The sequence below is a fragment of the Argentina silus genome (assembly GCF_951799395.1).
Source record: "Argentina silus genome assembly, chromosome: 4".
NCBI classification, from domain to species: domain Eukaryota; kingdom Metazoa; phylum Chordata; class Actinopteri; order Argentiniformes; family Argentinidae; genus Argentina; species Argentina silus.
Window position 1 is genome coordinate 13,572,634 of NC_139658.1, and position 15,211 is coordinate 13,587,844.

General features: G+C 42.4%; 1 protein-coding gene across 1 annotated transcript in view; it reads right to left on the reverse strand.

The window, feature by feature from the left end:
* The window catches only part of ptprt (protein tyrosine phosphatase receptor type T), a gene marked incomplete at its 5' end in the record, with an annotated part of 206,912 nt that overhangs the window by 59,013 nt on the left and 132,688 nt on the right, over positions 1–15,211 (reverse strand). Inside the window, 2 exons of the mRNA XM_083668164.1 lie at positions 5,438–5,494; positions 7,138–7,174. Of these exons, the coding sequence (XP_083524290.1) occupies positions 5,438–5,494; positions 7,138–7,174 (94 nt within the window). The remainder of the gene's footprint in view (positions 1–5,437; positions 5,495–7,137; positions 7,175–15,211) is intronic.

The window sequence follows — 15,211 nt, forward strand, 5'->3', positions numbered from 1 at the left end:
AGTCCACACAGATAGATAGATAGATAGATAGATAGATAGATAGACAGATAGATAGATAGATGGATGGATGAGCCATGGATAGTTCAGTGGAGTGGGTTTGCTGAAGCAAGCCCACTTATAAGTGAAAGTGAAATAGGTAATTGGAATATCAACAGTTGGACTTGCTGAAGCAAGCCCATTAAACACATCAAAGGAGTAGTGACAACGTCGCTTCCAAAAAAAAGAATGCAATCTTTCAATGTCACATACCCAAAAGAGAACATTTCAAATCCACTGAATGAACTCTGGGACATTTGAGTTATAACACAATGCTGCTATAGACCTGTGCCAAAATGGTTGTGCAACCTTAGTAGACATTTGAAGCCGATTAATGGACTAATTCTGGTATGTGGGTGTCTTTATACAGTACACCTCCCTCTTGGATATCCTTTGGTACAAAGTTCAGAAGAAAGATCCTTTGAATGAACAGATTAAAGAATACAACCTTGGCATACCTAGAATTTTGATTACACAATGTTAAGGCCATCTCTTCATCCTTTTCTTTTCAGACATAGAGTACGCCTACTGTATGTGATTTATTTACCACCTTTCATTGAGGTTAGGGTTAGGATTAGGCCACATTAGGATATGAATGCTTCATAAAGCCTTAGAGGCTGTTTATTCGATTGAAGTGTTACTATGAAAGCACAGTATATGCGCAACCTCATTTTAAGTGTTACTGATACTATATATGAATCCTCATGGTAAAATATATTATATGTCCTTTTGAATGTGAAATAAATAGACTTGTACAATGTATTAAACCATTCAGTTGACTACAGTGCAGAGATGATTCATGTTTAACCTGGTCATAGGCTAAACATGGCTGTGTGTGTCCTTCCTTTGTTGATTCAGTCAGAATGGCCCCATATGTCTTTGCTGCAACATTACATTGGAAGCTGATTGGCTGTCCTTTGCTATAGCCGAGAGCTGATTGGGTTCAACAGTTCATCATGGCACAATAGAGGGCCCATCTGGCTGGTTATAGCCCATTTTCTGATACAGTATGATACCACCAGAGCTGCCCCACAATCAGACCGACTTAACAAGGCCCTGACCAAGCTGACTGCTTCCTTATCTCCCCTATTTATACATGGTTGTTTGGGGCAGGAGGGCCAGGAAATAGGATTCATGGGAAATTTGACCATGAGTCTACTAATGACAGAAGGGAGGACATGTTATTCTGCAAATGTAAAAGATTGTAGAGGGTACAATAGAGGTCATGTGGTAACTATATCTACAGCATGCTACAATTACTACTACAGTAGTACTTTAGTTTGTAGTGTCATGACATGCTATAGATATAGTTTTCACAAAACCTTATCTTATGAACCAAAAAAGCCCTCTCCCAGAAGTTTCCCCAGAAAAAACTGAGGATCCAATATGAATGATAACCATCTATACACAAGCCGTTTTGACACCCCGTCTTGAGTTATCGTGGTTCTCTATCCATGTTGCCTCTGAGAATGGTCTCTGTAATTCCCAATTTAACTTCGAAGATCAAAGATTCAGGTGCTGGGTTCCATAAGAATCATTTTGGTACCTAATTCAGAAGCCTTGATCCGTCATAAAAATCATAATCTTCCTCTGATTAAATGTTCACTTTGCATCCCCCTGCACACCCACATAACCTGGTTGTTTGCCTAAAAAGAATATGTAAAGCCTTTTACTTTGGGGCCGGGGGTAAAATTAAGTATCAAAAAGGAATTATGACTAAAGCCCACAATATTAAAACATAATCTCATCCATATAGCGGTGGATTGATTCAACAGCCTGCCACATTAATTGCTGGCATTTTCTGCAAAGATCCCCCAGTAATGCATCTAAATGGAAAGTGAACGTCAAAACTTTATAAATGGTACATCTGCGGGTAGATAGATTACATAAGGGTGTCAGGGGCTGAGTGACAGTGGTGTCAGGAGTGGGATCCGGCGAGAGGTGGGGGATTGCAGTGGCGGGGGGGGGGGGGGGGGGGGGCTATTGTTTGCCAGCAGACGGGGCAGCCCTGTGGGATTAGTGCAGCATTGCTGAGTATCTTTAACAGGATTACCAAATCTGAGCATTGCAGCACTGGGTCAGATGGATTCAGATTAATGTTACTTATCTGCAGTGTAAACAATGCACAATGCTAATGGCACCCGAGATTTAGGCCTCCCAGATTCCCCCTACAATGTCAACACTAATATCAGTGGGACACTTCGTACTTTAAAGGCTTTAAAAGCCATCATCTGGCTTCTTTTTGGTTTGGATAGAAAGGAAATGTCCTTCATGAATGCTTTGTTTACAATATACTGTACAATTGAAGGTCCACGTTTTACAGTGAATCGACTGCTTGTTATCAACAGATTAGTGTGAGCTGTCATAAAACTAGCAGTTTTTGAAAATAATAGAACATCATAGTTTGTGTTGTCGTGATGCACATCTGTTGACAGAAACATACGTTTTCCTGCGTAATACAGTACATATGCTGGTGTCTAAGTCTAATCAAATATGAGGAGAAACCAAATTCTTCTCATTTTCTTATTGTCTACAAGATCATTTTACTGTAACAAAAAATCGTAATAGCATGTTGTCAGCTGTGAATACAACTGATAGGCCTATTGCACTAATGCATTAAGCCAGGCAGACACTATGTGATTTTCACAAGCGCAGACGATTCCAACTGATGAAAGGGTCTCATACTGCAAGATAAATTCTCCACGTCACGCTGTCTTGATGCAATGTACACTGCACGAGCAGACCCGATGGTAGCTCTCTACTGAGCCCCCTCTCACCCTCCCCTTAGATGTTTGTTCATTGCAAGGACAAGGGCAGAAATGATGTTGGCCATGAAATAGTAAAACATTTCAGCTACAGCCATTCTCTTCTTATGCACAGAGAAAAACCCTTAAAAACTTTGAGAGAATTTGGACACGGTATCCAGGCATGGAGGGGCTTTTTTTTTTTCTAAAGAAATTATTTTTCTAAAGAAATAATTGGGATTTTTAAAGGTCCAGTATGTAACATTCAAGCTTTCTAAAAGCTTTAATCGGTAGAGATCAAGGAATGAAATCCCTTGAAATAAATATTTCATTTACGAACTCTGGTTTGGGTCCGTGAAAAGCGTTTTGCATATACACATGTTGTTACTGCAAGGGGTGTTCTGTTGTAGTGGACTCACCAATTGTTGCCTTCCTGTCTAGTGGCTGCCTCTTTGAATTGTGCGTGCTTACAGAAACACAAGAGCTAATCATTACACATTTAGGCTGACATTATGATTGCTGCAGACATGACAGGCTTCTCTCGTGTGCTTCTGGTCGATAAATCTTGTTTTATTATCCACTGCAAGTGTTGATTGTGCAACTGCAAGTGTCCATTTCAGGGGGATTATATTATTATGAGGGAGGATGTTGTTGTTTGGAAGTTCTAACTGAATTTCGTGGTGGTGGCCAGAGGTGGCAGATTTCCAACAAACGTACACCCTGCTCCTTTAAAAAGCATTCGCATTTTCGCTAAGGCAGCTTTGGTTCTGCCAGAGTTTCACAAGTTTTTATTTAATTTCATGGTTCCAAACTGAGAACTAGAATGTATTACTGTATGTAGCATTTGAAAATTGCCGCTGTTTACAACATCCTGGATTCCCATTGGTTGACTTTCTTATATCTCCCCATGGCACCTCTCCCCTCTCACACTGCACGAGTAGAAAGGAACCCAAAAATTGGACGTGATCGTGTTTTCTCTTCATGTCCATTACACTGTGCGAGGACAAGAACTGAAGTTCGCTGCAGATGACCCGCATTTACAGCTAATATGTACATTTCGTTGCGAGAACTTGGCTCTAAGGGTGAAATCGTGCAGTGTCTGCCGCTTTACTTATTGGTAAATGGTCTTTTCATTCACCATAATATTCAACATGCTCACTGAGCCCTGGTCCTCTCTTTCAGACTCCAGAAAAGGCTTTGTAGCAACCACTCTGAGATTTATGTCAGGGCAATTTAACATTTTGTTGCTACACATCCAAGCAGGTGGCAATTCATTGAGGTGTATGTACAGTAAGGGCAAACTTAGCATAAGACAACACTTCAGACTAGACACCTGGTAGGGCTGTCTGCATACAGAATGTAAGTCCACATTCCCATCCAACGCTTCTATACCAATAAGTAAACAAAATGCACTAAATACAATTCCACCAAGCAACACAACCTAACCTAGCCACAACCTCCAATGGATAAAAGAATATCCTCTGACTCAAGAGCAAGCAGGCTGAATGTCGTGATAAGGGTTAGTATTATGGGGGGAGGTGGAGGGGTATTATACCTCATCCCTTTGAAGTGCACACACAGCAAGCAACACATGTTTCATCATCATTGCATGACACTAGCAGTAATATCACTTAACAACATCAACTGGTAAGTACATGGAAATTGACATTCACAGATAAAATGGACAGAATGGATCACAAGGTATGAACTTGATTTCCCACGGACTATGATTTTACACAATGAATAGAAGATGAGGTACAACCATCATACAGTATAGCAACAGTACAATAACAGTGTGTTAGTGTCTGTCTGGCCAAAGGAGAGTAGCTATAGGCATCCTTCTATGGGGTGTGATGTTTCAAACAGGGGTTTATTGTACCAATGACAGACATTGAGGGTGGAGCATGGTGTAAACAATGTAAAGGGATTGGTCGTTGTTCAGGTGAGGTGATGCAGACTCAGCATGGAGAAGGAAGGGGGATGTCTCTCAGTTTAGGAACGTTTTGCTCAGAGACATATTACAGCCTGGCCTTATTCATCCCTATTGTGAAGCAAGGATTTAATATAGTACCTTGCAGTGAGTCAGATCAAAAGAAGGAATCAACAGCTGAATTTAAAGATGAAGCTCAAATTCTTATAGTCTGAGACTAGTTTGATAATAGTCTTGCTCTAAGAGTGAACAATTGTTGTCGGGCACTCGAATGTCAATGTACAGTATCAAATCATGTTTTCGTCTGTGCTTAAACAATCATAAATGGATGAGTGTTAATGCTATGTCTAAGTGTCTTGTTTGTATCCCAAATCTATGATGGGATCAAATTCATTATGGCTAGAAAGCTGAATAAATCCATGAGCAAAACTACAAGACGACTACAGCGCAAACAGATGTCAAGGGATCGGTCAATGTAAGCAAACAATAACAAAGAGGGGACTGTAACCATACATATCTAAGGGCACCAAGGTACAGTAGTGTAAATGGAATATCAAAGACAGCCCAGCTACGCTTTAGTGGACCAGACATGCAAACAAACGCAGTAAAATGAGGAACGAGAGAGAAAAAGTAAAGACGAACAGAAGGAAGGAGGAGGGGGAAACAACCAAAGCGATGTTTTATAAAAGAACAGAAGAAAGAAATTTGGCTATGGAGCAATAATCACCTTCACTGGGGATGACTAGTATGTACGGCGTGGTTATTTGTCCCCTACCTATTACCACTAAGAACAAAGTTTAGAGTTCCCGGTCGGCATGCATGAGAGAAAAAAGAAACAAAGGAAAAAGAGTCTAAAAAAGGACGCCTTCATCAAAGATTTTTCAGCTCTTCGTTTCAATTTCACATTTGGTACAGAGGGAGAAAAAAAGGATTCAAGTGACATAACTAAAACATTTTACATAGAGAAGAGCTATGGGCAGTATGATTATATAGATGGCTGAATATATGAATCTCAACAAGCGTCTGATATAGGTCCATTATCTGAAAATAGCAAGGTAGAAGTGCTCCTAATAACATCTCTAGATCTGGTAGTCTATATTTCAGGGGGGATGTTTTTCGAATAGGTCTGATTCTCAGTGCATGTGAATGGGATATTGGAATGCAAGCATTGACATTAACCTGTGATTCTGACTGGGAAAAAAATGAAAAGGCAATGGGAGAAAAAGAAAAGAACATGAGCTAAGATGTTTGAACTTTGTGGCATAACAGTTACAATCCAAAGATGGATCTGCAAACATTGCTTTCGTTTTTACCAAAAGGAAACTAAAATTTTGTGTTAGAACAACTATCAACAACCAATTTTTTTCCCACATAAAAATGTTGCTCTGGAACGCATTTATATTTAAATTTATAATCAACCAAAACGACCCCAGTCATTTATATGTATTCCTATTTGAAGAGAAGAATGGCCACAAAGTTTAAAGCATGTCTTTTCCAAAAGCAGACAAGCAATCAGTGTGTCTACAAGTGTAGACATCTTCCAATCACACTAAGAACTCAATTCAAAACAGGGGAATGGCAAGAGAAAGAAAGAAAAGAAAGAAAAAAAGCTCAGAGATGAGAAATGCTTGACTCGGACAAATAAGAGGGGGAAAAAATCAATAACTACATAAAGAACAAGAGTATCGCCAGTGCACAAATGTATGTATGTCTAAAACGATAAGTAGCAAATAAGGAGATGGAAAGGAAAGCAAACAGAAGAATGAAATGTTTTTTGCTTTTGTTGGTTAACAGCTTCTTTTTTTTTTTTACTTCTTTTTTTACACCATCCATTAGATTAATGGAGGTTGTCCTTCGATACTACTGATCCTTAATGTGTTCTTTTCACAAAGATGTTTCACAGAAAATGAAATGGAGAGGGAAAAAAAGCTGCACAGAATCTTGGACTGGAGACCCAAAACCATGCAGGATCAACACTGAAAAGGTTGTTGGGGCTTGTAATCATCTAAAATAAGGTTGTGGGTTTTAAACCCCCCTTGACAGTCTATTTCTATGCAAGTGTGTGAAACTCTTTCACTACCAGTAGCATCAATAGGGACCAGATAACTTAAAGGGATACTTTACTCAAAATGTATTTTCAAGTACATTTCTTATCAGTCCACATGTATGGTCCCAAAATCTATGAGGCTCGTATGCACAAATAATGATATTTTGGGCCCATACATATGGTGGACTGATGATAAATATGCATGAAGATTATTATTTTTTTGTTTTGTAAAATATCCCTTTAATATACAACTACAGTAAATAACTTTACAGAACTTTACAATGTGCCATTTGACAAGGAGACCCAGTTTTTTATTCTGTAAATATGCCATCATGTAATTGATTTACTATGCAGGCAGGATATTAGAAGAGTTCTCATACCTTTAGTAACGAGTCGCACACAGTTGATTTTGGTTTCCTGAGAAGACATAAGAAACAGGAAGTTCAGTTATATTATCCACTCAAATAGTGATTTACATCACATTGGTTACTCTCCAGTGGACTTACAGTGTAAACTGGTGGCACAATGATGTAGACTTTAGACATAATCATACTTGATAGCTTTGGCTCAAACACCATACTTGATTTAGCATACCCAGTAACAATGGAACCAAATGTAATGGTCCCAAATGTGCAAAACCCACCCACCTTGCATACCAGGCAAGCTATATCAAGTGCAGCAAGAAGAATCAAGCCCTGCAATGGGTATTCCAGCTGGGTTCAGGAAAGGCTGGGTACAGATGGTTGTGAAATACAGTGAACAGAATATACATCAAACCATATACCCTTTAATGAAGCCACAATCCGTAACTTTGGAAGCCATATTTGGATGTATACATTTTTGATATACAGTATACCCATTGATTCTTGAACAATATTACTTATACTGTAGATGTCTCACAAGCTTAATACAATTGTCTTACCCCATCATAACCCAAAATATAAGGCTGTTTTACTCCAATGTTTACAACATCAGCAACAAACTATTCGTACATCCAAGAAGTGGCCTTTGTACATTTCAAGGTAGAGTAACATGAAGTGAATTAAGTTAAATGAAAGGTAATATCATTCAGTTGAATACATCCATTCAACTCTGCCTACATCCTTGGGAGCCAATGTGGGAGCCTTGACTGTATTGAAAGGAGTGCTCTATATCTACAAGTGGATGGCTCTTGTCCCAGTCTTCATGTGATGGAACACCATTAGTGAGATGCTGGAACCACTGGCATGGCTTCTCCCAGAGCCATTCTGAGAAGGAACTGTCCTATATGTGTGCTGCTCTCAGGGTAATGGCCTGGCTGTCAGGCGGTAATTAGCGAACAGCTCCGTAAAAAAAGATCCACGCTGAGCCAACGTGGCAGCTTGGGCCTGTCAAACGGCCACGCAGATGCTGTTGCCCTAGTATACCTTCTGTTCCTCACCCCCCCCCCCCCTCTCTCTCTCCCTTTCTTACGACTCTCTCTCTCTCTCTCTTTCTGCCCACTCTCTTCCTCTCCCTCTCTCTTTCTGTCTACTTTCCCTCTCCTCTGTCTCTCTCTCTCTCTCTCTTTCTGATGACTCTCTCTCTCTGCCCACTCTCTCCCTCTCCCTTTCTGTCTACTTTCCCTCTCTCTCTGTCTCTCTCTCTATCTCACTCACTCACTCACTCACACACACACACACACACACACACACACACACACACACACACACACACACACACACACACACACACACACAAACGCACAGTGAAAGGTCGTACAGTAATTGAATAATGAGTAGATGAACTCAACTGATGGCAGCAATGGCACTTTAAAGTCTTACTAATATGTCAGAAGGAAAGGGAGCTCATATGGCTGGAAAACAAGGTAGTGTGTGACCCCCTTTCCGACTCGAAACACACCCCACCAGTGGCCAATGGCCTCACCCCACCAGTGAGGCCATTGTTCCACAAACATTAAGGTAAGGTATTGTGGACTGGGGACGGTGCTGAGTGGATCGATTACTCTCATCCCAGCAGAGCCTTGTATCTGGCTGCAGGAGCTTCCATAATTCATTTGAATTAACCTAGATATCGATTTTCCACTTGCCACTGTTGAAATTTCACCATCCAGGGACCAACCTCACACCCACCTCCGGGGGATTTCTTTTTTAAAAGCACTTAGGATGTGTTACACCACTGGATAGATATACTTCATAATATCGCACAAATTTTATTTGAGAGCATAAGGAAATGAATTAGAGGATTAGAAAGAGGAAGCCAAATTGATTCTGAGAGGACGAGTTTGTGCAGGGATAAAAATGTGAGGTGACTATCCTCTTCTCTCTTCCCTTCCCCTCAATTATTCTCCCCCCCTCCCCACTCACCTTTTCCTCCTCTCCTCTTATCTCCTTCTGTCCTGTACTCTCCTTCTCCCCCCCCCCCCCCCCCGCCTTCACTGAAACTCTGTCACCATCATATGGACTCCATGCAAACAGCCAGAGTGCATTGTTTTCCTCCTGACTCACTCTGATATCCTCTCAGCTTTGACAAATGAACTGCCACCATGGTGGAAACTGGGTGACAGTCAATCCTTGCTTCCTCTGTCAGGGCCTCGTACAACCAATAGACAGCCTGGCAGAGATCTACCATGGATGCACACATGGATCCATCTGTCACAGGGGATTGGCATACAGCATGTTGCATGTCTCTTCTCATGGGACTACAGGCACCAGTCACACTTCTCTATTCGCCAGGGAGATTGAAAATCATCTGCTGTTCTCAAGCCTCCATGTAGTTGATATTTGTTATCTATGGCACATATATAGAAAGATATGTGCCTGGTTGGCATAAAATCAGCGGTGGAGCGAAACAACACTCAGGCACAGGTTCAAGCCATTCATGAATTCTATAGAATGTACTTTTAGAACAATTCCAGAGTCTTGAGAGCTCAATTCTGTAGTTGTGTGAATATTTGGAGGTTGGGGGCTTGGCTTGTCCATAATGTGTTGGTATACTTTACCAGAACTTTTCCTCATAATGTGCCTAGTAACCACTGTAATATGATACACCTGGCAGAACTGTTATTTTTTGAGGATGACAAATGATGGGATGTATATCTCCACTGTTATGAATCAATATTTTCAATTCAGTGAATGCCGAGGGGCAATCAGAATGGCGTTGACAGAGCACAAGCAACACATTTCACACAGTCGAAGTCGTCACATCCTTACTATGCCCAGCTAAACAGAACAGGACAGTGGAGAAGATAGGAAAGAAAAGGAGAGGTGACCGACACTTGGCTACGCACCTCTTAAAGCAGGGCTCCTTGGACGGGTAGGGCTTCGTAGACTGAGACACAGAGCGGGAGTCCATCACTTAAAGGATGTGACAGCTCCTGCCCCTCCAGTCCAATAAGGCAGTGACAAACTGTCAGGCACTTTTTAGGCTGATTCAGTAATGGCTCCCCGAAAAGGAGGAGAAAATAACTCACTCTTGGCAGTCCGAACCATAAGTGACCGATTCACTGAGTTTGAGTGGCAGGACTCCCTCTGGATTATAACAAACTATTAAACACGAGATGGCAGGGCCTTCTTAGACAATTAGTTTCCTCGCTGCTCACGGTGATAAATGACGTTTGGTGTGGGAACATGTCTTCTTTTCCCGTTTCAGTGCACAGAATGTAAAGATTTGAGATGATGCGTGTAAAATCACATATCTTTGTTTTTCCCGAATATGTCGGACAGCCGTGGTTAATTGATTTCCCCATCAATGGCATACAGCGTCACCATGTCTTAAATCCTGTTACTATAATTTCTTACAGAGCACATAAAGGTAAGTGTACAGATGTTAAAACCAGATACACACCAACTGGCAGCTCAATGAAACCTCATTAAGCGGTCAATATTTGGTGCCAACTATCTCTCACAGTGTCGCTAATCCCTTGGACAAAACCCAGAGGATTTACCGAAAAAACACACCCTGAGCCTAATACATCATGTTTGACTCAAATATGATACCAATGGAGCATATGAAAGAAAATGGTCGGGCAATTGTTTATATTGTTTATATTATTCTAGAACATATAACATATATATTATATGGTGCTAAGCACTTTGTGACAAAATATATATATTTTTTAAAAAGGCTATACAAATACATGTATTGTTTTGATTGGCCCTACAGTTGCATATACCCATGTAGTTGTGTTGTGATTGCTGCAGATAACAATATTATATCAACCTGTTGTTACACAGTAATAGCACTGTAATTGCATAGTGATGGAGTTGAGCGGTTTTAGTTATTTCACGAGTCTCTATATAGTCAACAAGACAATAGCTGGAATATACACTTCCAGCATGATATGACAACCTAGACACGTCTGCTGAACTTGGGGGGCTGGGGGGGAATTGCTTCTGCCCCCTCAGTGGCCTCTCCACCCCCATGCCCTTTCTGTCCTGAGTGAGTCACAACAACCCAGCATAGAGGCACACACTCAGCAGGCTGAAGAGGAGAGGGAGAGAGAGAGAGAGAGAGAGAGAGAGAGAGAGAGAGAGAGAGAGAGAGAGAGAGAGAGAGTAAGGAGAAGAGAGAGAGAGAGAGAGCGAGAGAAAGAGATATGGAACCGAAATGGCTTATCCTTTTCCCTTTCCCTCTCTCTCTTTCTCTCTCTGGTATATAACCTCCTGCTGCTTGTCTGGACAAACACACATCCCTGTGTGAGAGAGGAGGAGGAGGAGGGAAGGGCTTCAGGACAGAGTAGATGAGAGAAGAGGGTAGAAGGTTACTCTGCAGCAGGATAGGCTTTACAACCCACCGCCTGCCCCTCTCGCCTCAGGACCATCCATCCACAGGTTCTCTACCTCCACCTCAGTCTGTCATCAGGCACACACACACACACACACACACACACACACACACACACACACACACACACACACACACAGGTCTTAATCAGCCACCTTGTGTGTGTGCGCGTATGTGCGTGTGCACGTGTATGTGTGTGTGTGTGTATGTATGTGTGTGTGCGCGTGTGTGAGTGTGTGTGTGTCCACGCTGGGCTAGAGCCTGCGGGCACAGAGGTGGAATTGAAACCACTCCTCAGCATCAGGCCAGCTTATAAAAGAGAGGTGAGAGACATAGAGGGACAGAGATAGGGGTGGGTGGGGTGATAGAGGGAGGGAAGGGAGAGAGAGAGGGGGGGGGGTCAGTGCCTGAGAACTGATAGAGAAAATGGACAAACAGTTGGGCTACATAATGACCGATGAGGGGAGAGGGTTCAGGCTGATAAAGGAAACTCTACCACCATGACCCTGAAAGAGCATGGAGCTCCTGTTCCATACTACTGTGCCAGGATATACTGTACAGAAGATGAACTACTATAGGACAGGGATTGGGGAATACTGGCGTGTGAGGTGGGCGGACTAACTTCAATGGAGAGGCTCGTGGTCTTGCCAGGGGACCGAACTCTAAAGTACCATCTAGGGGAGTCGGCCTGTGTGAAGCCAAACACCCTCTGCAACAGTAAAGGTGCTTAGTTACTTCACCCCTAAGTGAATATTTAACAGTGAGCCATGCACCTTTTTTTCCCTCTTGTACTGTTATCTCTCCATATAACCCCATATTAATTCTGGCACCTACTTGCTTGTGTTTTATTCCCTCTCTAATTTAGTGTCGCTGATAAGTGCTCATAAAAGTTTTTATGAACCCACCTCCTTGGAGAGGGAGCTAGTTGGCCAGGGGAACGCTGTAGCAGGAGTTGAGATGAATACAAACAGAGTGACACTGATGTCACCGAGTTCTCGGGCGTTCTTGATACGTGCCCTCCCTCCACTCCACTTCAAAAGAACCTGGCTCTCTATTCAAAAACCGGTGAAAAGCTGGAGGAGAATTCCCAATTCAATTCCCTATTTGACAGCTCTTTACTTCTTATGTGCCCAGCCTGAAAGAATGGCTGCCATTTTGCACAACGTTTACCACTGAGATGCTAATGAGCGACTCTCAAGAGGAAGACGCAGTGAAGTTAATAAATGTAGCTCCAATTTATGGTCTTCCAAAGTGCAGTGAAAGTTGTTTACAGTGCGCTGTATAAATAGGTGTTTGGCTGAGATGCAGATGCAGGTTTAGTTGGGAGTTGGGTCACATCTAGCGTGCTAACTGCGCTAGCCTGAGTGGAATACCAAGTTGGTGTAGTGCAGCTGGGGTGGGGGAACTGCTGTAGGATCGCAGACAACCCCAGAGTCCCAAAACTTTCACATGGCTAGTCTCTGTCTCGATCTGGCCTCAGTCTTAATCTACTATGATGGTTTTCAACGTGGCAAGGGGCTACGGATCTAACTCTGACGCATTCACATTGATGTGTAAACTCATCTTGTGTACTGTCTCTGTGAACTAAATGACTAAATCAAATACTATTCTCTGTCATGATATATTTTAGCCTGTGAATAAAAAAGAAGTTGTATAGCTTCAATCCACTGTCAACAACATTTCAATAGTCAGCAGAAATTTCAAATAATAAAATATACCCCTTGATGAAGTACCTCACAGAGAACAATTGCCTTACCTTATCATATTAACCATAGCAAGGACTTGGTTGTTAATGTTTTTGTTGTCAAGAGAAATTATGTATAGAAATCGTTTAAAAAAAACGTTGTGCTGCTATGGAATGGCACTAAAGATATGTAATAAAAATTAGTGAGAGCGTATTTGCTCCATTCTTTATGCTTTTCTGGAGACCCAGTATGCTGAAATTACAGAGTGGGTCTTTAATTTGGCATATCCTACTGGCAGAAACGATGAAGCTGCAGAAATGCTGTGTCATTATGCTCTGTCCACAACAACTAAATGACACAACAACTAAATGAAAAACACAATGAAGTAGACACACAAAAGGAAACTTCTGTTGTCTTTCTGTGAGTCAGACTTCCCTTCACAATGGACACACTGTGAATACTAAACAAAAAACAATAGACAATCAAAAACAAATGTTTCAAAAATCAAGGAGACTGCAATCCGGTGGTCCTTCCCCAATCCTCACCCTATGTGGCCCCAGGTGATTAGTCAGGGGCCGGTTGACAGGCTTGAAGGTGATTATATTCAGATTGCAGTCAGAGCCCAAACAGCCCCTGGTAAATAATGGAGAGTGTTAAAGAGAGGGGGCAACAGGAGATGAGCACATTTCATCTCCACTCCGCTTTTAACTGCCTCTGGCGATGGGCCAAAAACACTGACATCATTACTGGTGGGAGCTGGGGCGTTCCAGACTCTCTCTCTCTCTCTCTCTCTCTCTCTCTCTCTCTCTCTCTCTCTTGGGAGAGGTGGGACAATGGGGTATAGGGCACTTTTGGTTTACAGAGAGTGCTTGTAGCTGACAGATGACTCTTCCCATTGTAGGGTTGAGTACAGGGGAGACAAATCTGATTGACACCCCCCTGTCACACAAAAAACCATCTCCTCCAGCTACTCCCGCCCTCAAAGTCAAGTGAATTGAGGTGCATTTGGTGCATGCATGGCCAACGTGTAGCTTTTTACCTGTCAAGAGGGGTGGCATTTGGAGGGCATTTTTCTAAAAGTGGCGCTCTTTCTCTTCCATTTCTCCTCGCCCGCACCCCAGTCTAGAGTAGGGTGAAGCTCTTTGCTTCAGCTCTGCACCACTTTAAAAGCACCTGAGGACCACTTCAAAAACATACAGTTTCTTCTTGTAACTCGCTGTGCTCAAAGCCACAATTACTACATGTTAGGGGAAAGAGCAAAAAGCCCCTTGTCCCTCTTCTGCCCTCCACAGGGTGGATACACAGGGAGTGCTATGGCTGTTTTGTTGTCACTAATTGAGAAGGTTCAGAACCATACCCTGGGGATATAAAACAGCCAAAATCACAAGCAGACAATATGGCTGCCCTCCTAGCCACTGCTGACTAGGATATGTAGCTTGGTCTCAAGAAAAGGGCCTGGGAGACTTGAAGAAGGAGGGGGGAGGGTGGGTTGTTGCCAGCCTGATTAGCAGTTCCAGGAGAGATGGTGCCAGCCCGCAGTTGGCATCAGCTCTGGCATGGCCTGAGGAATCAGCAGGCGGCTCATGTGTACTGGGAGACAGAGACTCCCTCTTTCCTCTTTCCCTGTCCTTGCCATCCGTCTCTCTCTCTCTCTCTCTCTCTCTCTCTCTCTCTCTCGCTTCCTCCGTCTTTCTCTCTCCTTCTCTCCCTCTCTCTCCGCAGACTGGTCTCCTAATGGAAGCGTGTACCTATACACGATAGTACACATTCCCAATTGCATGTCCTGATTCACACACAAATTATGTGACTATACTGGCAGGTGAATGACAGCTTGCCTTTCAAACTGTAGGTTAGGTCATTGGTTCGAGTTGTGCTATGGACAAAATTTGTTTGCTAATTATTGTTGCTAATGCTAATGTTTGCTAATGCTTTCCCCTGACAACGTACCCTTAACATAACCACTCGAAGTTAATGGTACACGCTTTAATTAGGAGACTATGTTGCT